This window comes from Rhinolophus sinicus, chromosome 10 (genome assembly GCF_057876585.1).
Source record: "Rhinolophus sinicus isolate RSI-liver-muscle chromosome 10, RSI-T2T, whole genome shotgun sequence".
Classification (NCBI taxonomy): domain Eukaryota; kingdom Metazoa; phylum Chordata; class Mammalia; order Chiroptera; family Rhinolophidae; genus Rhinolophus; species Rhinolophus sinicus.
In genome coordinates this window covers 14,274,607-14,297,010 of record NC_142510.1, presented here as the reverse complement: position 1 = coordinate 14,297,010, position 22,404 = coordinate 14,274,607, and the positions used below count along the sequence as shown (strand labels likewise).

At 55.1% G+C, this 22,404-nt stretch overlaps 2 protein-coding genes and 1 long non-coding RNA gene across 3 annotated transcripts in view; 1 reads left to right on the top strand and 2 right to left on the bottom strand.

Annotated features, from left to right (window-relative positions):
- The window catches only part of LOC109439324 (uncharacterized), a 139,199-nt gene that overhangs the window by 18,376 nt on the left and 98,419 nt on the right, over nt 1-22,404 (top strand). The window lies entirely within an intron of this gene.
- LOC148756851 (pancreatic adenocarcinoma up-regulated factor-like) lies at nt 8,148-10,139 on the bottom strand. The gene is made up of 3 exons (XM_088801491.1): nt 10,059-10,139; nt 9,739-9,844; nt 8,148-8,566 (listed from the first exon to the last, which is right to left on the bottom strand). Exons 1-3 carry the CDS (start codon nt 10,111-10,113, stop codon nt 8,224-8,226), a joined length of 504 nt encoding a protein of 167 aa, XP_088657617.1. The 5' UTR covers nt 10,114-10,139; the 3' UTR covers nt 8,148-8,223.
- On the bottom strand, nt 16,729-18,851 carry LOC141569499 (pancreatic adenocarcinoma up-regulated factor). The gene is made up of 4 exons (XM_074323022.2): nt 18,820-18,851; nt 18,647-18,729; nt 18,317-18,422; nt 16,729-17,136 (listed from the first exon to the last, which is right to left on the bottom strand). The coding sequence occupies exons 2-4, from the start codon at nt 18,699-18,701 to the stop codon at nt 16,797-16,799; spliced, it is 501 nt and encodes a 166-aa protein (XP_074179123.2). The 5' UTR covers nt 18,702-18,729; nt 18,820-18,851; the 3' UTR covers nt 16,729-16,796.

Sequence of the window (22,404 nt, the reverse complement as noted above, 5' to 3'; positions counted from 1 at the left end):
CCCTCAGAGCTGGAATGGACGATCCAGTTCTGTGTGTCTGGTGTGAGGTGGAAGATATATCCCAGCGCTTCCATGGGCTGTCACTTGGGAGATGTCTGTGACCTTCCACTGTGACAGGTCTGGGAGTAACTAAGGATGAACTAGCCTTAACGGGCTATAGGATGACCAACAGCAAAGGTGCAATGACAGGAGGCACAGAGGATTGGAGGCAGGTGAGCCTCCAGGTCAGTCCTTCCAAAGGCACCTGTGGCCAGGCCAAGGGGTCAGATTTTATTTGGAAGGTAACGGTGTAATTCTTAAGGGTTCTGGGGACCCTGCTGGTGTGGCAAGTTCAGGCTTTCTGCGAAGGGCCGGAGCTAAGGCTGTCCACCGGGGTCTCCCCAACCATTGAGAAGAGCCACAGGGAGTCAAGATAGGGGCTGAATGGGGGTGTGGGTGCTGGAGCCAGATCAGGTCCAAGTCCTTTCTTCTCTACTTGCTAGTCATGCGATTTGAGGAGCGTATGTCACCTCTGTGTGCCTCGAGTATTTCATCTGATATATGTGGATAATGGTAGAAACTACTCACAGGTGTTATGAGAATTTAACAAGGTGCTTCTCCAGCTAAGGGTCTGAACACCAAAGACTTTATGCCACGTGGACAGGTATACAAGGTTTTTCTTTGCAGCATCCTTTGAAATCACAGATTAAAAACAACAAGACTTGTCCGTCTAGAGGTGACCTGTTACATAAATGATGCTGTCATCCATACAGTGGAATACTACAGAGGTGTGAAGAAGGAATGAAACACTCCTGCCGCACTGACACATTGCCCAAGGACACAGGCCACTGGAGACACGAGGGCTTAGAATGTCCCATTTGCCTACAAGGCTGCAAAGAATGGCCTCATGTGTACACAGACTTGCTTTGGGTGTGCTGACTCACCAGGAGCTGGGAACACTGGTTTCATCAGGATGGCAGTGCTGGAAGGACTGGAGAATGGGGTGGAGGCCCTGTTAGCTGGCACCTCCATTACCTACAGCAGGTACCTAGGGCAGGGGTTAGTGACGATGGTCTGCAGCCGAAGCTGGCCCTCTGCCTCTTTCTGCACAGCCCATGAGCTAAGAACACTTTTTACATTTTTTTAAGTGGTTAGGAAATACTCAAAAAAAAAAAAGAATAGTATTTTGTGACACACGAACATTCTATGAAATTCCAGTGCTATCACCCACCAATAAAGTGTTACTCATTTGCATATATTCCGGGGCAGCTTTCAACTACAGGCGGAGCTAAGTCCTTGTGACAGAGACTTTAAAACCTAGGAAACCTAAACTGTGTACTCTCTGGCCCTTCACTCACAAGGTCAGCAGACCCCTGGTGAACCCTCTTCCTGGGAACAGTCGCAGCCCTGTCCATGGTGCTGGACACACGGGGCTGGGAGCTCAGGAGGGGCGTTCCATTTAACAAACACAACAGAGGTGCTCTATGCTGGAAACTGTGCCCTTTCTTCTGACTCTGCAGTGGTTTCCCTGGAAAGGCTCCTTGATGCTCAAGCCTCCCATCCCCCAGGCTCCAGAAACCTCCTCCTGAAAGGAGGTGGAAGAGGCCTAGGACCTCACAGCACAGCTCTGGGAGGCAGGGGCTGGCACGCTGCACAAAGGGGCTTGTGGTCCTGCCCCAGCCCAGCTGGAGGGTACTTTTGCGAGTTTTGCTTCCAATTCAGGCATTTTCTTTCCAGCTCCAAGCTGGCAGGGTTTGGCGCCCAGAGACTGTGTCTGGGCGAGGACTCCAGGAAGCCCCACCTGGGGTGGGAGTTGGAAGAAGAGACAGGTTTCTGGCCTGAGCAACGAGGGGATAACTGAACTTGCCCGAAAGCACACATGAGGCACATTTTCATAGAGCTGTGAACATAAATTGGTAGGGGAGTCATACCACTATAGTGTCGCTGGCGGCTGGGTTGGAGACACAGGAAGCAGGAGCCACAACCTGCCGTCTGCTTCTCTGCCAACCAACACACTCCTTGCTAACTGCAATCCGCGCTTGCTAGTTCAGCCAAGGCAGTTATATCAGGGGCCAATGGTTAATCGGTAACAGCTTATGGCCAACTAGTCACAGCTGATGGCCATCTACTACCCGAGCCGGCACCTTTCCACGTGAGGCTGAGAGCCTGGAAACTGCTCTCCTGGCTCTGCCCCCACAGGCCTCCAACACCTTTTGGAGGAAGCGGCTGTGACCACTGGTCAGAGGACAAGTGAGCAAAGCAGCTGTCCAGGAGACAGAAGTGCATGTAATGAATCGGGAGAAGTCCCAGCCGCAGCCCAGGGGCTGGACGGTTGGTACAGAAGGGAAAGAACTGTCCACGCCCACGGGAGAAGCGGGCTGCCAGTGCAGGCCAGCAAATGGGCAGGTGGTAGAAAGGACTTCCTAGACGTGGGGCGGGCAGAGCTGGGAGAAGACATGAAGCGGGGGCACGGAGACCTTGGGCAGGCAGGGACGGGCCAGTGAGTCCGCCTCCCTCCCGCCCCAGCATCCAGCTGAAGTTTGGGGAGCGTTGGAGCCCGCGGTACGGAGCGCCCGGCGGCCGCGCGCAGGAGTTCCTACTGCGGTCGGGCGAGAGAATCACCGCGGTGGCCGGCAGCGCGCGCGCCTGTGTCCGACACTTGCGCTGGAGCACCAGCAGGGGGCGCCAGGCCACCTTCGGGCGCCCGGCGGGAGGGAGGTTCAGCGCCCACCCTCCCGCCGCCGGGCAGCAGCTCCTGTCTGCCAACGGCCAGCATGGGCTCTTCTGCCTCTCTGGGATCGGCTTCAAGTGGGGATCTGCCCCAGAGAAGCCGTCCGCCCAAGGGCCCGCCGCGGTAACAGGGGAGCCGGCGACCAGCGAGGGGAAGGGAGTCACAGCGAGATCGCCGGCGGGTTCCTGAGCCGGTCCGAGGTGGCACCGCGCGCGGCATCCTCGTGGCTAGCTGTGCTTGTTCACCTGGCGAGGCCGGGACACCAGGTGACTCAGCGGGTACCCCCTGACAAGGCCAGAGCGACCCTGAATGCCCGTGTTGAATAAATGTTCCTCACACCCGTGAACCGGCGTGGTGCTTGTCACCAAAGGGAGTGGGTCCGGGCGCCCCCAAGCTCTCTTGCCCCTAGTTCTGACCCTGGGCCCGCACACTGCGGGAGGATGCGTCCCGATGACGCCCAGGTCCTGAGACCAGGTGGGGCGTCTCAGCCAACGCCTGACTCCGTGGTGCCACGCTGTGTTTGCTGCGGGAACCATGGAGGAATTTGTGGATGGAGAACCGTCCCACAAATAAGGATTGACTGTCCCACCGACTGCCTCGCTGTCGTGCAGGGAGGCCTGTGGGGTCTCTGCTCCCGCTCCCCATACAAGAACACAGGACATGATGAGGCCAAAAAGGAACACCCACGGAGCCATAGGTAGGGGAGTCATACCACTACGGTCTCACTGAGGCTGGGTTCACTGGACGTGCGACCTGCTGTCCGTTTTGTCTGCAACCCACCGACGACTCTCTTTCACTCTCCTCCACTCTCCTCGGCTCTCCTTCGTAGCCGCAGCAGTTATATTAGTGGCTAATGGCTCACTGGTTACAGCTGACGGCCAACTAGCCCCAGCTGATGGCCATTTACTACCTGAGCCAGCACCTGTCTCTGTGAGGCCGAGAGCCTGTAAACTACTTTCTGGGGCTCTGCCCCCACACTCGCATTAGTCCACACAGCAGCCCTGAGCTGGCGCCATTGTCCGCCCCTCCTCCTCTCCCTCCTCCCCTCGTCCTATCTGCTCCCCATCACAAGACAGTGAGTGCTACGCGGATCACTGCTGTCACTTTTCAAGTGAACGTTGTCCCATTTCTGACTCTCCTTGTTGCCACACCAGGAGATATGGGGAGACACGGTCTCTCCTCGCAGTCGTCAGCCCCAAGAAAGGTGGGAGCCGGTGAAAGGGGTCAAGAATCCCCTGAGGACTGAAAACAGATTTTTTTTTTAGCGAGTGAAGGGCAAGACCATTCTGCAACAGCACTGGCCCTCAGGCAACACAGAGCAGATGCAAAAGTGGGACGGGAAGACCCCTGCCCACCCCAGCAGCTTCTCCCCCACGCGGGAAGAAAAGGGGGTCCTGCGAAGCAACCTCAGACACGCTCGTCAAAATGTTTCTTACCTGTGTTCTATAAATTCCTGTGCTTTTATTATTGACACATTAAAAGGCAAGTCTGAAAACATCCATATTTTTGACATAGTTATGAGTATACATTCCAAGATATATGGGACGATACTCATAATTGATATGACAAAGTCACAGGCACTGTGTGCAAGGTTACATTCATACTTGAATGAAAAACAATTTCCAGCAGAAGACAGCGGAAATAAAGAAGTTTTTTTTCCTCATCTAAGTTCATGGATTCTCTGAATTTTCCCCACAGCCTCTGGACTGAAACCCCAAAGTGGTTCTCCACCAGCATTTAAAATTAAAGCAGAGAAGAGAAAAATGTCAGCTTATATCTCATGCAGGAAGATGAGGATTGGTTGGGAAATCTTTGCCTTAGTCTGGGGTTCCGAACCCAGACTCTACAGCCAGACTCCTCAAGTTAAACCCCAACTCTGTCACATATTGTGTGACTTAGAGCCACTGCTCTCCGTGCCTCCGTTTTCTCCTTTTGCAAATGGTGATAATGGAAGTCCTGTCCTAATAGGGCTGCTGTGAGTAGGGAGGCCGCGTGGGCTGGGGCCTGGCGCTTGGCTGTTTGGCTATTGCAGATGGATTGATGCGGGCATGCTCTGTATCACAACGTAGAATGTGTTTCTTCCTGAGGATTGTGGTGCAAAATGTTTGGAAGCCTTGACCCTGGAGGATTCTGGGACTCAGACCTTGGCAAACGCTCATGTGGGATTCTAGGCTTGGGACAGGGGATACAAAGAACGTGCAAGGTCGGGAGTCTGCGTTAGTTTCCCGTTGCTGCTGTAACAATTTACCACACTTCGAGGAGCGCTGCCCTTGTGTGGGGACAGAACCCAGAAAGCAGTTTCCAGGTTCTCGGCCTCACATAGACAGGTGCTGCCTCAGGTAGTAAATGGCCATCAACTGTGATTGCATAGTGTGGGGGCAGAGCCCCAGAAAGTAGTTTACAGTCTCTCGGCCTCACGTGGAGGGGTGCTGGCTCGGGTAGTAGATGGCCATCAGCTGGGGCTAGTTGGCCGTCAGCTGTAACCAGTGAGCCATTGGCCACTAATATAACTGCTGTGGCTACGATAGCAGAAGGAGGAGAAGAAAAGTGGGGGCTGACAAGAAGATGGCGGCTGAGCCTGCAAGTAGTGCAATGAGGGTTGAGAATCTGTGGCTCCTGTTTCCTGTGTCTCCAACCCAGCCACCAGCGAGAATATAGTGGTATGACTCCCCCATCTATGGCTCCATGGGTGTGGGGGCAGAGCCCCAGAAAGTAGTTTCCAGGCTCTCGGCCTCACATAGACAGGTGCTGGCTCAGGTAGTAAATGGCCAACTGTGATGGGATGGCCATCAGCTGTGGCTAGTTGGCCGTCAGCTGTAACCAGTGAGCCATTGGCCACAATATAACTGCTGTGGCTACGCTAGCAGAGGAGAAGAGAGAAGAATGGGGGCTAGCAAGAAGATGGCGGCTGGGCTGGCAAGTGTGGATGGCGGTTTGCGGACAGTGTGGATCCAGCCTCCAGTGAGAGTATAGTGCCGCCAGAGAGAATATAGTGGTATGACTCCCCTACCTATGGCTCCGTGGGTGTTCCTTTTTGGCCTCACAATGTTCTGTATTCTTATGTGGGGAGTGGGACCAGAGACCCCGCCGGGTCTCCCGCACGACAAATGGCGCAGTGAGCAGGGTATGGTGCCGGCCAAAGCTCTCCGAAGGGCGGTGGAGCAGTTTGTGTGTGAGTCTGAGGAAGACCAGGAGGAGCAGCTGCTGCAGAGATGGAGCCCCGTGGAGGGGTGGAAAGATGTGGATGGTTCCCCAACCAGCACAAGCCGGAGAAAGCGAAGGTCATTGCAGCCCTGTGGGCCGGGAAGATCCTGGTCAGGCAGCCCAGATGCAGGACTTGTAGTCCCAGGAGGTAACGCTTGCTGAGTCCTCCGTGGGAGATGAGGGTGAGGTCAAGGTCATCCCTCACCCCAGGACAACCCTGGTGAATGACTATGGACTATGGGGAATTGCCTTCCATCCCTATTTTAATGGACAACTTGACTATTTGTTTGGGAACGTACCACCATATAGTGGAACTGGGGGATATTTGCTTTTGTGTCTTGTCCGGCCGCCATCGAGAATATGTAAACACCTTGATTGTGAGTCGCTGTTGTTCCAGCAGGGTACCCTGAGAGGCACAGAGAGAGTGTCAGTGCCCTGAGAGCCCTGGCTGTGCCCAGGAAGTCTGGCTGAGCCCTGAGATACCCTGGCTGTGCCCAGGAAGTCGGGCTGTTCCCAGAGAGAGTGGCAGTGCCCTGAGAGCCCTGGCTGTGCCCAGGAAGTCTGGCTGTGCCCAGAGAGAGTGGCAGTACCGTGAGAGCCCTGGCTGTGCCCAGGAAGTCTGGCTGTGCCCAGAGAGAGTGGCAGTACCGTGAGAGCCCTGGCTGAGTCCAGGAAGTCTGGCTGTGCCCTGAGATGCCCTGGCTGTGCCCAGGAAGTCAGGCGGTTCCCAGAGACAGTGGCAGTGCCCTGAGAAACCCTGGCTGTGTCCGGGAAGACAGGTGGTACCCTAAGAAGCCCAGAAAGTCTGGCTGTGCCCAGAAGTACTGGTGGTGCCCTGAGAAACCCTGGCTGTGTCCGGGAAGACTAGTGGTACCCTAAGAAGCCCAGGAAGTCTGGCTATGCCCAGAAGCACTGGTGGTGCCCTGAGAAACTCTGGCTGTGCCCAGAGAGCCTGGCTGTGTCCAGGATACCGCATTCACCTCCAGGCTCCTCGCACAGGGCCCCTCGCAGAAGACGCTTGTCGCATAGATTGTGAGGCGAGAGCCTGTAGGGGTGGAGTGTGGGGACAGAGACCCAGAAAGCAGTTTCCAGGCTCTCGGCCTCACATAGACAGGTGCTGGCTCAGGTAGTAAATGGCCATCAACTGTGATTGGATGGCCATCAGCTGTGGCTAGTTGGCCGTCAGCTGTAACCAGTGAGCCATTGGCCACTAATATAACTGCTGTGGCTACGCTAGCAGAGAGAGAAGAGAGGAGAATGGGGGCTAGCAAGAAGATGGCGGCTGGGCTGGCAAGCGTGGATGGCGGTTTGCGGACAGTGCGGATCCAGCCTCCAGTGAGAGTATAGTGCCGCCAGAGAGAATATAGTGGTATGACTCCCCCATCTATGGCTCCGTGGGTGTTCCTTTTTGGCCTCACCATATCCTGCGTTCTTGTGTGGGGAGTGGGAGCAGAGACCCTGCATGTCCCATGCGTGACACTTTGGCTATCTCTGGCTTCCACCTTTGTCTATGTGGATCCCTCTGCCTAGAATGTCCTCTTCCCCTTATCTCCACCTGGCCAGTTCTCACTCAGCCTTTAGGACTTAGTTCAGACACTGCCTCCTCCAGGAAGGTTTCCCTGAAGCACATCCATCACCCCACCTCTGGGAAGGTGCCTGTGCACAATGCCCTGCATGGACCCCAATTAACACAGATGCCACAACCATCTGTTATCATCTGCTTCTGCGTTCATCCCCCATGGGGAGCCCTTCAGCTGGACACCTGGCTTCTTTATATCCCCAGTGCTCAGGAGAGCCTGGCATGGGTGAGGTTTTGGCAAATGTGTGCTGAATGGGAGAGTGAATGGGTGAATGAATGAAAGAGTGACTTCCCTGAAGCCCCTTGCGTAATCAGAGAAGTCTGGAACTGAGCCTGGGCCAGCGGAGGCCCGCTGGCTGGGCTTGGGGTAGGGAGTCGGGGGCAGGGCATCCCGAGAGCCATGAATCCTCGATTGTGGGATCGGCCCAGGTCTGCATGGGCAGGTCCTGCGTTCTCAGCAGAATCACCAGGACTTTGAGGGTCAGACCCACCTCCTGTCTCGTCTTGCAGCTTGGTTCACTGAGCTCCACCCCAGAGGGCTCAGCCCTCAACACTCAGAGGGCTTTGGTTGTACCCCAGACCAAGAACCACACCTGGAAGCACTGTTCCTGCAGAAGCTTCATTTATTGGATTCCGATTCAGGGTCCCACCTCAGTGCCGTCAGCCCGCCACTAGCCAGATGTCCTCAGCAATCTGACCCCACTCCCCATCCCTGGGGACCGAGGAGCAGTCAACCATTCATCCCCTCTGATTGCTGCTCAGCGCCAAGCTCTTTTCGAGGATAATCCCACTTAAAACCAATGCCCGTGAGGCCGAGGACCTGAGACTGGCCAAAGATTCCTGTGAGCACCTTTTCGGGCTGCTCGGGGTAGGCGACGAAGCTGTGGCCACCTTCTTTCCCAAAGGCAGCCCAGCGCCCAGTGTCGGTGTATAGGACCAGGTACCGGAGGTAAATCCTGTGCATGCCGTACACCCCTATAATGTGTTCTTCCGGCCACAGGAGGAATTCCTGCGTTTCCCCGCCTGAGACACCATATATTTCGCTCCAGTTGGATCCATGTTTCACCTGGATACTGGGACAAAGGGGGAACTTTGAATACCTCAGATCCAGGGTGACTCACCACTCCCCAGGTCCTCTATCCCTGCATCACCTCTCCCCTCCCCCCCAGTCACTGGCAAGGAGAGTGACCCTGTCACTGCAATACAAGTCCCTGAGCACATGGCTTGGGGTTCCTGAGACACATACTGGTGTCAAACCCCTGCTCTGCTGCTTTCGGACTCTGTGGTCTTGGGCTTGTAATCCAGCCCCTCTGGGCCTCAGTTTCTTCATCTGCAAAGTGGGAGTGATGGTTGGGAGCAAGCACTGAGGTCTCCATAAGGAGAGTTCTGCACAGAGCCTGGTCACCATGACCCTCAGGCGGTGCCAGCTGTCATGATTGTTCAGAGTGGGGAGCTGTCCACTGGCCAAGCTTGGGCTTTCTGAGCCCGAGTCACTCCAAGTGGATCAGGTTGCAGTTCTGAGAAGCAGGTGAGCTCCCACACTTACTGGGGGGGCGTTTCCACTCGCTCCACCCATCCGGACTCATCTGTGTGTCCTCGGTGCCTGTCCTAGAGCCTCCGCCGCCACCTCCCCTGCCCGCAACTTGTCCCCTGTAGTGCCAGCTTCTCTGCCCCATTCGGTCTACCAGGTCCCTGGGACCCCTTAAGTGCAGAGCAAAGATTTGCCCCAGGATTTGAGCAAGGACATCACCCCCACATTAGGGGAATGTCCCTGGTCTTTCTGCCTGTACACACTTTTGGCGACTTGTGTTCAATCAGGGGTCCACTGACCTTCATTTCCTTTCCTCCTTGACCCTGACCTTCCTCCCTGATTTTCCCATCAGGCATTCTTGGACTGAAAGGCCGGTTTTGGTTGAGTTGGGTTTGGGTTGAAAGGAGAAAGTAGGGAGAAACATCACCTCCCCCCCCCCTTTTGAGGTCAATCCAGAAAGCAATGACTGGACTTGCAGGTGGAGACAGAAAGAAGTGAGGTTAGCATGCAGGAGAGGAGGTGGCTGAGGAAAAGGGACACATGGAAAGGTGATGGCTGGTGGCTGCCTGACTCCAAGGAGTCAAGTGGCCTCAAAGTGTCATCAAGAGCCTAGTGAAGATGTTGGAGAAGAGGTGGTGACCCCCCTCCCCAAGTTCCCAAGACTGTGGAATGCATTGGGTCACAGGGATAGGGCCGTGCCCTGCTCCTACTCACCTCTTAAATATGCCTATACGACCCACAGACACCCGAATCCCAGTTATATCATTGTCTTCATCTACAGGGCTACTGAAATACGTTCCTCCTCCATTCCCATACATCACTAGATGGATAAAAGAAGAAGATGAAAAAAACAACACACACACAGGTTATCTTTGCCCAGACTCGATGCAGCCCCTCCAGGCAGACGGGACGGTCCTGAGACTAGAGTTAGTCTGTGACAAGGACTGAGCCTAGACTCTGGTCTCCTCGTTGGAGGGGCTGAGGGTGGCCACCAGGGGGATGGGCTGGAGAGAGGCAGAACCAGCCAGACTTACGCTGTGCCCAGCAGGTGGTACTCCAGAGGAGGGTGAGGGTCAGCCACAGCAGCATGACTTCTGGCTGGCGAGTCCCAAGGCTCCTGGAGAGAAGGGATAGGCCACCTGGCTCTCAGAGAGGGGCCCTGCCTGACCTTGTTGGGCCCCATCCATGAGAGGGGAGCACCACCTACCTGGCCAGGAAAATCTTGTCACCCAGTCCTGGCACTGGGAGTCTTGCACCTGGGTGCCCTTCACCTGGCCCTTTATACTCTCCCAAGCACTGTGGGCCCCCATCCAGAAGGAAGGAGCAGGGGCCACCAGTGGGACAGGAAGGAGCCGGTTGGCAGGGGTTCTTCCTGGGGGAATCACCGGAGCCATCCTAGGGGAGGCTCCCAGACATGCTCTGCTTATTTTCTTGGACCCAGAGCCTACACAAACAAAACGAGACAGTGACAGGGATTTCACTGTCACCTCTGGGTCTCTCTCCTCAGCACCTGAACTAAATCTTGACTTCATAGGTGGGGGATGTTAGCTGAGAGCCCTTCTCAGGTTGGCCAAACGGGTTTCAACCCCATGGGGGGATGTAGGTCAAATGTCCACAGAAGGTTCATGGTGCGCAGGAATCCTGTCTTGTGCACAATTGAGTTCAAGACCTCATTCAGGCCTGGGCAGAGCCTGGAGTCCTGCGGGCTTCCAGGAGCCCAGGTCAAGTTCCCAGCTCCGCCTCAGAGCCGGAATGGACGATCCAGTTCTATGTGTCTGGTGCGAGGTGGATGACATATCCCAGGGCTTCCACGGGCTGTCACTTGGAAGATGTCTGTGATCTTTCCTCTGTGTCAGGTCTGGGAGTAGCTAAGGATGAACTAGCCTTAACGGGCTATAGGATGACCAACAGCAAAGGTGCAATGACAGGAGGCACAGAGGATTGGAGACAGGTGAGCCTCCAGGCCAGTCCTTCCAAAGGCACCTGTGGCCAGGCCAAGGGGTCAGATTTTATTTGGAACGTAACGGTGTAATTTTTAAGTGTTCTGGGGACTCTGCTGGTGTGGCAAGTTCAGGCTTTCTGCGAAGGGCCAGAGCTAAGGCTGTCCACAGGGGTCTCCCCAACCATTGAGAAGAGCCACAGGGTGGCAAGATAGGGGCTGAATGGGGGTGTGGGTGCTGGAGCCAGATCAGGTCCAAGTCCTTTCTTCTCTACTTGCTAGTCATGCGATTTGGGGAGCGTATGTCACCTCTGTGTGCCTCGAGTATTTCATCTGATATATGTGGATAATGGTAGAAACTACTCACAGGGTGTTATGAGAATTTAACAAGATGCTTCTCCAGCTAAGGGTCTGAACACCAAAGACTTTATGCCACGTGGACAGGTATACAAGGTTTTTCTTTGCAGCATCCTTTGCAATCACAGATTAAAAACAACAAGACTTGTCCGTCTAGAGGTGACCCGTTACATAAATGATGCTGTCATCCATACAGTGGAATACTACACAGGTGTGAAGAAGGAATGAAACACTCCTGCCGCACTGACACATTGCCTAAGGACACAGGCCACTGGAGACACGAGGGCTTAGAATGTCCTATTTGCCTAGAAGGCTGCACAGAATGGCCTCATGTGTACACAGACTTGCTTTGGGAGTGCTGACTCACCAGGAGCTGGGAACACCGGTTTCATCAGGATGGCAGTGCTGGAAGGACTGGAGAATGGGGTGGAGGCCCTGTTAGCTGGCACCTCCATTATCTACAGCAGGTACCAAGGGCAGGGGTTAGTGACGATGGTCTGCAGCCGAAGCTGGCCCTCTGCCTGTTTCTGCACAGCCCATGAGCTAAGAACACTTTTTACATTTTTTTAAATGGTTAGGAAATACTAAAAAAAAAAAAAAAGAATAGTATTTTGTGACACACGAACATTCTATGAAATTCCAGTGCTATCACCCACCAATAAAGTGTTACTCATTTGCATATATTCTGGGGCTGCTTTCAACTACAGGCGGAGCTAAGTCCTTGTGACAGAGACTTTAAAACCTAGGAAACCTAAGCTGTGTACTCTCTGGCCCTTCACTCACAAAGTCAGCAGAGCCCTGGTGATCCCTCTTCCTGGGAACAGTCGCAGCCCTGTCCATGATGCTGGACACACGGGGCTGGGAGCTCAGGAGGGGCGTTCCATTTAACAAACACAACAGAGAGGTGCTCTATGCTGAAAACTGTGCCCTTTCTTCTGACTCTGCAGTGGTTTCCCTGGAAAGGCTCCTTGATGCTCAGGCCTCCCATCCCCCAGGCTCCAGAAAACTCTTCCTGAAAGGAGGTGGAAGAGGCCTAGGACCTCACAGCACAGCTCTGAGAGGCAGGGGCTGGCTCGTTGCACAAAGGGGCTTGTGGTCCTGCCCCAGCCCAGCCGGAGGGTACTTTTGCGAGTTTTGCTGCCAATTCAGGCATTTTCTCTCCAGCTCCAAGCTGGCAGGGTTTGGCGCCCAGAGAGTCTGTCTGGGTGAGGGCTCCAGGAAGCCCCACCTGGGGTGGGAGTTGGAAGAAGAGACAGGTTTCTGGCCTGAGCAAAGAGGGGATAACTGAACTTGCCCGAAAGCACACATGAGGCACGTTTTCATAGAGCTGTGAACATAAATTGGTAGGGGAGTCATACCACTATAGTGTCGCTGGCGGCTGGGTTGATGTGGGGGCAGAGCCCCAGAAAGCAGTTTCCAGGCTCTCGGCCTCACAGAGACAGGTGCTGGCTCAGGTAGTAAATGGCCATCAACTGTGATTGTAAGGCCATCAGCTGTGGCTAGTTGGCCTTCAGCTGTAACCAGTGAGCCATTGGCCACTAATATAACTGCTGTGGCTACGCTAGCAGAGAAAGAGAAGAGGAATGGGGGCTAGCAAGAAGATGGCAGCTGGGCTGGCAAGCGTGGATGGCAGTTTGCGGACAGTGTGGATCCAGCCTCCAGTGAGAGTATAGTGCCGCCAGAGAGAATAGAGTGGTATGACTCCCCTACCTATGGCTCCGTGGGTGTTCCTTTTTGGCCTCACCATATCCTGTGTTATGTGGGGAGCGGGACCAGAGACCTCACAGGCCGTCCCGCACGACAGTTGGAGACACAGGAAGCAGGAGCCGCAACCTGCCGTCTGCTTCTCTGCCAACCAACCCACTCCTTGCTAACGGCAATCCGCCCTTGCTAGTTCTGCCAAGGCAGTTATATCAGTGGCCAATGGTTAATCGGTAACAGCTTGTGGCCAACTAGTCACAGCTGATGGCCATCTACTACCCGAGCCAGCACCTTTCCACGTGAGGCCGAGAGCTTGGACACTGCTCTCCTGGCTCTGCCCCCACAGGCCTCCAACACCTTTTGGAGGAAGCGGCTGTGACCACGGGTCAGAGGACAAGTGAGCAAAGCAGCTGTCCAGCAGACAGAAGTGCATGTAATGAATCGGGAGAAGTCCCAGCCGCAGCCCAGGGGCTGGACGGTTGGTACAGAAGGGAAAGAACTGTCCACTCCCGCGGGAGAAGCGGGCTGCCAGTGCAGGCCAGCAAATGGGCAGACGGTAGAAAGGACTTCCTAGACGTGGGGCGGGCAGAGCTGGGACAAGGCATGGAGCGGGGACACGGAGACCTTGGGCAGGCAGGGACGGGCCAGTGAGTCCGCCTCCCTCCCGCCCCAGCATCCAGCTGAAGTTTGGGGAGCGTTGGAGCCCGCGGTACGGAGCGCCCGGCGGCCGCGCGCAGGAGTTCCTACTGCGGTCGGGCGAGAGAATCACCGCGGTGGCCGGCAGCGCGCGCGCCTGTGTCCGACACTTGCGCTGGAGCACCAGCAGGGGGCGCCAGGCCACCTTCGGGCGCCCGGCGGGAGGGAGGTTCAGCGCCCACCCTCCCGCCGCCGGGCAGCAGCTCCTGTCTGCCAACGGCCAGCATGGGCTCTTCTGCCTCTCCGGGATCGGCTTCAAGTGGGGATCTGCCCCAGAGAAGCCGTCCGCCCAAGGGCCCGCCGCGGTAACAGGGGAGCCGGCGACCAGCGAGGGGAAGGGAGTCACAGCGAGATCGCCGGCGTGTTCCTGAGCCGGTCCGAGGTGGCACCGCGCGCGGCATCCTCGTGGCTAGCTGTGCTCGTTCACCTGGCGAGGCCGGGACGCCAGGTGACTCCGCGGGTACCCCCTGACAAGGCCAGAGCGACCCTGAATGCCCGTGTTGAATAAATGTTCCTCACACCCGTGAACCCGCGTGGTCCTTGTCACCAAAGGGAGTGGGTCCGGGCGGCCCCAAGCTCTCTTGCCCCTAGTTCTGACCCTGGGCCCGCACACTGCGGGAGGATTGCGTCCCGATGACGCCCAGGTCCTGAGACTAGGTGGCGCGTCTCAGCCAACGCCTGACTCCGTGGTGCCACGCTGTGTTTGCTGCGGGAACCATGGAGGCATTTGTGGATGGAGAACCGTCCCACAAATAAGGATTGACTGTCCCACCGACCGCCTCGCATTAGTCCACACAGCAGCCCTGAGCTGGCGCCATTGTCCGCCTCTCCTCCTCTCCCTCCTCTTCCTCTCCCTCCTCCTCTCCCTCCTCTTCCTCTCCCTCCTCCTCTTCCTCCTCTTCCTCTCCCTCCTCCTCTTCCTCCTCTTCCTCTCCCTCCTCCTCTTCCTCTCCCTCCTCCTCTCCCTCCTCCTCTTCCTCTCCCTCCTCCTCTCCCTCCTCTTCCTCTCCCTCCTCCCCTCGTCCTATCTGCTCCCCATCACAAGACAGTGAGTGCTACGCGGATCAGTGCTGTCACTTTTCAAGTGAACGTCGTCCCATTTCTGACTCTCCTTGTTGCCACACCAGGAGATATGGGGAGACACGGTCTCTCCTCGCAGTCGCAGCCCCAAGAAAGGTGGGAGCCGGTGAAAGGGGTCAAGAATCCCCTGAGGACTGAAAACAGATTTTTTTTTTTTAGCGAGTGAAGGGCAAGACCATTCTGCAACAGCACTGGCCCTCAGGCAACACAGAGCAGATGCAAAGTGGGACGGGAAGAGCCCGGCCCACCCCAGCAGCTTCTCCCCCACGCGGGAAGAACAGGGGGTCCTGCGAAGCAACCTCAGACACGCTCCTCAAAATGTTTCTTACCTGTGTTCTATAAATTCCTGTGCTTTTATTATTGACACATTAAAAGGCAAGTTTGAAAACATCCATATTTTTGACATAGTTATGAGTATACATTCCAAGATATATGGGACAATACTCCCAATTGATATGACAAAGTCACAGGCACTGTGTGCAAGGTTACATTCATACTTGAATGAAAAACAATTTCCAGCAGAAGACAGCGGAAATAAAGAAGTAATTTTTACCCATCTAAGTTCATGGATTCTCTGAATTTTCCCCACAGCCTCCAGACTGAAACCCCAAAGTGGTTCTCCACCAGCATTTAAAATTAAAGCAGGGAAGAGAAAAATGTCAGCTTATATCTCATGCAGGAAGATGAGGATTGGTTGGGAAATCTTTGCCTTGGTCTGGGGTTCCGAACCCAGACTCTACAGCCAGACTCCTCAAGTTAAACCCCAACTCTGTCACATTTTGTGTGCCTTAGAGCCACTGCTCTCCGTGCCTCCGTTTTCTCCTTTTGTAAATGGTGATAATGGAAGTCCTGTCCTAATAGGGCTGCTCTGAGTAGGGAGGCCGCGTGGGCTGGGGCCTGGCGCTTGGCTGTTTGGCTATTGCAGATGGATCGATGCGGGCATGCTCTGTATCACAACGTAGAATGTGTTTCTTCCTGAGGATTGTGGTGCAAAATGTTTGGAAGCCTTGACCCTGGAGGATTCTGGGACTCAGACCTTGGCAAACGCTCATGTGGGATTCCAGGCTTCGGACAGGGGATACAAAGAACGTGCAAAGTCGGGGGTCTGCATTAGTTTCCCGTTGCTGCTGTAACAATTTACCACACTTTGAGGAGCGCTGCCCTTGGCTATATCTGGCTTTCACCTTTGTCTATGTGGATCCCTCTGCCTAGCATGTCCTCTTCCCCTTATCTCCACCTGGCCAGTTCTCACTCAGCCTTTAGGACTTAGTTCAGACACTGCCTCCTCCAGGAAGGTTTCCCTGAAGCACACCTCCACCACCCCACCTCTGGGAAGGTGCCTGTGCACAACGCCCTGCATGGATCCCAATTACCACAGATGCCACAACCATCTGTTATCATCTGCTTCTGCGTTCATCCCCCATGGGGAGCCCTTCAGCTGGACACCTGGCTTCTTTATATCCCCAGTGCTCAGGAGAGCCTGGCATGGATTTTGGCAAATGTGTGCTGAGCGGGTGAGTGAATGGATGAATGAATGAAGGAGTGACTTCCCTGAAGCACCTTGAGTAATCAGAGAAGTCAGGAACTGAGCCTGGGCCAGCGGAGGCCCGCTGGCTGGGCTTGGGGTAGGGAGTCAGGGGCAGGGCATCCCGAGAGCCAGAAATCCTCAAGGATTGTGGGATCGGCCCAGGTCTGCATGGGCAGGTCCTGCATTCTCAGCAGAATCACCAGGACTTGGAGTGTCAGACCCACCTCCTGTCTCGTCCTGCAGCTTGGTTCACTGAGCTCCACCCCAGAGGGCTCAGCCCTCAACACTCAGAGGGCTTTGGTTGTACCCCCGACCAAGAACCACACCTGGAAGCACTGTTCCTGCAGAAGCTTCATTTATTGGATTCCGATTCAGGGTCCCACCTCAGTGCCGTCAGCCCGCCACTAGCCAGACGTCCTCGGCAAGGTGACCCCACTCCCCATCCCTGGGGACCAGGAGCACTCAAACTTTCTACGTGTTATCTGATTCCTGCTCAACAACAAGCTCGTTTTGAGGATAATCCCACTTAAAACCAATGCCCGTGAGGCCAAGGCTCTGATACTGGCCAAAGATTCCTGTGAGCACCTTTTCGGGCTGCTGCTCGGGGTAGGCGACGAAGCTGCGGCCACCTTCTTTCCCAAAGGCAGCCCAGCGCCCAGTGTCGGTGTATAGGACCAGGTACCGGAGGTAAATCCTGTGCATGCCGTACACCCCTATAATGTGTTCTTCCGGCCACAGGAGGAATTCCTGCGTTTCCCCGCCTGAGACACCATATATTTCGCTCCAGTTGGATCCATGTTTCACCTGGATACTGGGACAAAGGGGGAACTTTGAATACCCCAGATCCAGGGTGACTCACCACTCCCCAGGTCCTCTACCCCTGCATCACCTCTCCCCTTCCCCCCCCTCCCAGTCACTGGCAGGAGACCAACTCTATCACTGCAATACAAGTCCCTGAGCACATGGCTTGGGGTTCCTGAGACACATACTGGTGTCAAACCCCTGCTCTGCCGCTTTCGGACTCTCTGGTCTTGGGCTTGTTATCCAGCCTCTCTGGGCCTCAGTTTCTTCATCTGCAAAGTGGGAGTGATGGTTGGGAGCAAGCACTGAGGTCTCCGTAAGGAGAGTTCTGCACAGAGCCCGGTCACCATGACCCTCAGGCGGCGCCAGCTGTCATGATTGTTCAGAGTGGGGAGCTGTCCCCTGGCCAAGCTTGGGCTTTCTGAGCCCAAGTCACTCCAAGTGGATCAGGTTGCAGTTATGAGAAGCAGGTGAGCTCCCACACTTACTGGGGGCGGGGGGGAATTCCACTCGCTCAACTCATCTGGACTCATCTGTGTGTCCTCGGTGCCTGTCCTAGAGCCTCCGCCTCCACCTCCCCTGCCCGCAACTCATCCCCTGTAGTGCCAGCTTCTCTGCCCCATTCTGTCTCCCAGGTCCCTGGCACCCCTTAAGTGCAGAGCAAAGATTTGCCCCAGGCTTTGAGCAAGGACATCACCCCCACATTAGGGGAATGTCCCTGGTCTTTCTGCCTGTACACACTTTTGGCGACTTGTGTTCAATCAGGGGTCCACTGACCTTCATTTCCTTTCCTCCTTGACCCTGACCTTCCCCCTGATTTTCCCATCAGGCATTCTCAGACTGAAAGGCCATTTTTGGTTGAGTTGGGTTTGGGTTGAAAGGAGAAAGTAGGGAGAAACATCACCCACCCACCCTTTTTGAGGTCAATCCAGAAAGCAATGACTGGACTTGCAGGTGGAGACAGAAAGAAGTGAGGTTAGCACGCAGGAGAGGACATGGCTGAGGAAAAGGGACACATGGAAAGGTGATGGTTGGTGGCTGCATAACTCCAAGGACTCAAGTGGCCTCAAAGTGTCATCAAGAGCCTAGTGAAGATGTTGCAGAAGAGGCGGTGACCCCCCTCCCCAAGTTCCCAAGATTGTGGAATGCATTGGGTCACAGGGATAGGGCCGTGCCCTGCTCCTACTCACCTCTTAAATAGGCCTATACGACCCACAGACACCCGAATCCCAGTTATATCATTGTCTTCATCTACAGGGCTACTGAAATACGTTCCTCTTCCATTCCCATACATCTCTAGATGGATAAAAGAAGAAGATGAAAAAAACCACACACACACAGTAATATACAGGTTATCTTTGCCCAGACTCGATGCAGACCCTCCAGGTAGACGGGACAGTCCTGAGACTAGAGTTAGTCTGTGACAAGGACTGAGCCTAGACTCTGGTCTCCTCGTTGGAGGGGCTGAGGGTGGCCACCAGGGGGATTGGCTGGAGAGAGGCAGACCCAGCCAGACTTACGCTGTGCCCAGCAGGTGGTACTCCAGAGGAGGGTGAGGGTCAGCCACAGCAGCATGACTTCTGGCTGGTGAGTCCCAAGGCTCCTGGAGAGAAGGGATAGGCCACCTGGCTCTCAGAGAGGGGCCCTGCCTGACCTTGTTGGGCCCCATCCATGAGAGGTGAGCACCACCTACCTGGCCAGGAAAATCTTGTCACCCAGTCCTGGCACTGGGAGTCTTGCACCTGGGTGCCCTTCACCTGGCCCTTTATACTCTCCCAAGCACTGTGGGCCCCCATCCAGAAGGAAGGAGCAGGGGCCACCAGGGGGACAGGAAGGAGCTGGTTGGCAGGGGTTCTTCCTGGGGGAATCACCGGAGCCATCCTAGGGGAGGCTCCCAGACATGCTCTGCTTATTTTCTTGGACCCAGAGCCTACACAAACAAAACGAGACAGTGACAGGGATTTCACTGTCACCTCTGGGTCTCTCTCCTCAGCACCTGAACTAAATCTTGACTTCATAGGTGGGGGATGTTGGCTGAGAGCCCTTCTCAGGTTGGCCAAACGGGTTTCAACCCCATGGGGGGGATGTAGGTCAAATGTCCACAGAAGGTTCATGGGGCGCAGGATTCCTGTCTTGTGCACAATTGAGTTCAAGACCTCATTCAGGCCTGGGCAGAGACTGGAGTCCTGCGGGCTTCCAGGAGCCCAGGTCAAGTTCCCAGCTCCGCCTCAGAGCCGGAATGGACGATCCAGTTCTGTGTGTCTGGTGCGAGGTGGAAGACATATCCCAGGGCTTCCACGGGCTGTCACTTGGAAGATGTCTGTGATCTTTCCTCTGTGTCAGGTCTGGGAGTAGCTAAGGATGAACTAGCCTTAACGGGCTATAGGATGACCAACAGCAAAGGTGCAATGACAGGAGGCACAGAGGATTGGAGACAGGTGAGCCTCCAGGCCAGTCCTTCCAAAGGCACCTGTGGCCAGGCCAAGGGGTCAGATTTTATTTGGAACGTAACGGTGTAATTTTTAAGGGTTCTGGGGACTCTGCTGGTGTGGCAAGTTCAGGCTTTCTGCAAAGGGCCGGAGCTAAGGCTGTCCACAGGGGTCTCCCCAACCATTGAGAAGAGCCACAGGGTGGCAAGATAGGGGCTGAATGGGGGTGTGGGTGCTGGAACCAGATCAGGTCCAAGTCCTTTCTTCTCTACTTGCTAGTCATGCGATTTGGGGAGCGTATGTCACCTCTGTGTGCCTCGAGTATTTCATCTGATATATGTGGATAATGGTAGAAACTACTCACAGGGTGTTATGAGAATTTAACAAGATTCTTCTCCAGCTAAGGGTCTGAACACCAAAGACTTTATGCCACGTGGACAGGTATACAAGGTTTTTCTTTGCAGCATCCTTTGCAATCACAGATTAAAAACAACAAGACTTGTCCGTCTAGAGGTGACCCGTTACATAAATGATGCTGTCATCCATACAGTGGAATACTACACAGGTGTGAAGAAGGAATGAAACACTCCTGCCGCACTGACACATTGCCTAAGGACACAGGCCACTGGAGACACGAGGGCTTAGAATGTCCTATTTGCCTAGAAGGCTGCACAGAATGGCCTCATGTGTACACAGACTTGCTTTGGGAGTGCTGACTCACCAGGAGCTGGGAACACCGGTTTCATCAGGATGGCAGTGCTGGAAGGACTGGAGAATGGGGTGGAGGCCCTGTTAGCTGGCACCTCCATTATCTACAGCAGGTACCAAGGGCAGGGGTTAGTGAAGACGGTCTGAGGCCGAAGCTGGCCCTCTGCCTGTTTCTGCACAGCCCATGAGCTAAGAACACTTTTTACATTTTTTAAATGGTTAGGAAATACTAAAAAAAAAAAAAAAATAATAGTATTTTGTGACACACGAACATTCTATGAAATTCCAGTGCTATCACCCACCAATAAAGTGTTACTCATTTGCATATATTCTGGGGCTGCTTTCAACTACAGGCGGAGCTAAGTCCTTGTGACAGAGACTTTAAAACCTAGGAAACCTAAGCTGTGTACTCTCTGGCCCTTCACTCACAAAGTCAGCAGAGCCCTGGTGATCCCTCTTCCTGGGAACAGTCGCAGCCCTGTCCATGATGCTGGACACACGGGGCTGGGAGCTCAGGAGGGGCGTTCCATTTAACAAACACAACAGAGAGGTGCTCTATGCTGAAAACTGTGCCCTTTCTTCTGACTCTGCAGTGCTTTCCCTGGAAAGGCTCCTTGATGCTCAGGCCTCCCATCCCCCAGGCTCCAGAAAACTCTTCCTGAAAGGAGGTGGAAGAGTCCTAGGACCTCACAGCACAGCTCTGAGAGGCAGGGGCTGGCTCGTTGCACAAAGGGGCTTGTGGTCCTGCCCCAGCCCAGCCGGAGGGTACTTTTGCGAGTTTTGCTGCCAATTCAGGCATTTTCTCTCCAGCTCCAAGCTGGCAGGGTTTGGCGCCCAGAGAGTCTGTCTGGGTGAGGGCTCCAGGAAGCCCCACCTGGGGTGGGAGTTGGAAGAAGAGACAGGTTTCTGGCCTGAGCAAAGAGGGGATAACTGAACTTGCCCGAAAGCACACATGAGGCACGTTTTCATAGAGCTGTGAACATAAATTGGTAGGGGAGTCATACCACTATAGTGTCGCTGGCGGCTGGGTTGGTGTGGGGGCAGAGCCCCAGAAAGCAGTTTCCAGGCTCTCGGCCTCACAGAGACAGGTGCTGGCTCAGGTAGTAAATGGCCATCAACTGTGATTGCAAGGCCATCAGCTGTGGCTAGTTGGCCTTCAGCTGTAACCAGTGAGCCATTGGCCACTAATATAACTGCTGTGGCTACGCTAGCAGAGAAAGAGAAGAGGAATGGGGGCTAGCAAGAAGATGGCAGCTGGGCTGGCAAGCGTGGATGGCGGTTTGCGGACAGTGTGGATCCAGCCTCCAGTGAGAGTATAGTGCCGCCAGAGAGAATAGAGTGGTATGACTCCCCTACCTATGGCTCCGTGGGTGTTCCTTTTTGGCCTCACCATATCCTGTGTTATCTGGGGAGCGGGACCAGAGACCTCACAGGCCGTCCCGCACGACAGTTGGAGACACAGGAAGCAGGAGCCGCAACCTGCCGTCTGCTTCTCTGCCAACCAACCCACTCCTTGCTAACTGCAATCCGCGTTTGCTAGTTCTGCCAAGGCAGTTATATCAGTGGCCAATGGTTAATCGGTAACAGCTTATGGCCAACTAGTCACAGCTGATGGCCATCTACTACCCGAGCCAGCACCTTTCCACGTGAGGCCTAGAGCCTGGAAACTGCTCTCCTGGCTCTGTCCCCACAGGCCTCCAACACCTTTTGGAGGAAGCGGCTGTGACCACTGGTCAGAGGACAAGTGAGCAAAGCACCTGTCCAGCAGACAGAAGTGCATGTAATGAATCAGGAGAAGTCCCAGCCGCAGCCCAGGGGCTGGACGGTTGGTACAGAAGGGAAAGAACTGTCCACGCCCACGGGAGAAGCGGGCTGCCAGTGGAGGCCAGCAAGTGGGCAGACGGTAGAAAGGACTTCCTAGACGTGGGACGGGAAGAGCTGGGAGAAGACATGAAGCGGGGGCACGGAGACCTTGGGCAGGCAGGGACGGGCCAGTGAGTCCGCCTCCCTCCCGCCCCAGCATCCAGCTGAAGTTGGGGGAGCGTTGGAGCCCGCGGTACGGAGCGCCCGGCGGCCGCGCGCAGGAGTTCCTACTGCGGTCGGGCGAGAGAATCACCGCGGTGGCCGGCAGCGCGCGCGCC

Excerpts from the sequence above, each read along its gene's own strand:
- LOC148756851 (XM_088801491.1), bottom strand. The coding sequence starts at position 10,113 with ATGCTGCTGTGGCTGACCCTCACCCTCCTCTGGAGTACCACCTGCTGG. Across the intron at positions 9,845-10,058 it reads TACCACCTGCTGGGCACAGC|TGATGTATGGGAATGGAGGA; the intron begins GTAAGTCTGGCT and ends TTATCCATCTAG. Across the intron at positions 8,567-9,738 it reads CGTATAGGCATATTTAAGAG|TATCCAGGTGAAACATGGAT; the intron begins GTGAGTAGGAGC and ends CCTTTGTCCCAG.
- LOC141569499 (XM_074323022.2), bottom strand. The coding sequence starts at position 18,701 with ATGCTGCTGTGGCTGACCCTCACCCTCCTCTGGAGTACCACCTGCTGG. Across the intron at positions 18,423-18,646 it reads TACCACCTGCTGGGCACAGC|AGATGTATGGGAATGGAAGA; the intron begins GTAAGTCTGGCT and ends TTATCCATCTAG. Across the intron at positions 17,137-18,316 it reads CGTATAGGCCTATTTAAGAG|TATCCAGGTGAAACATGGAT; the intron begins GTGAGTAGGAGC and ends CCTTTGTCCCAG.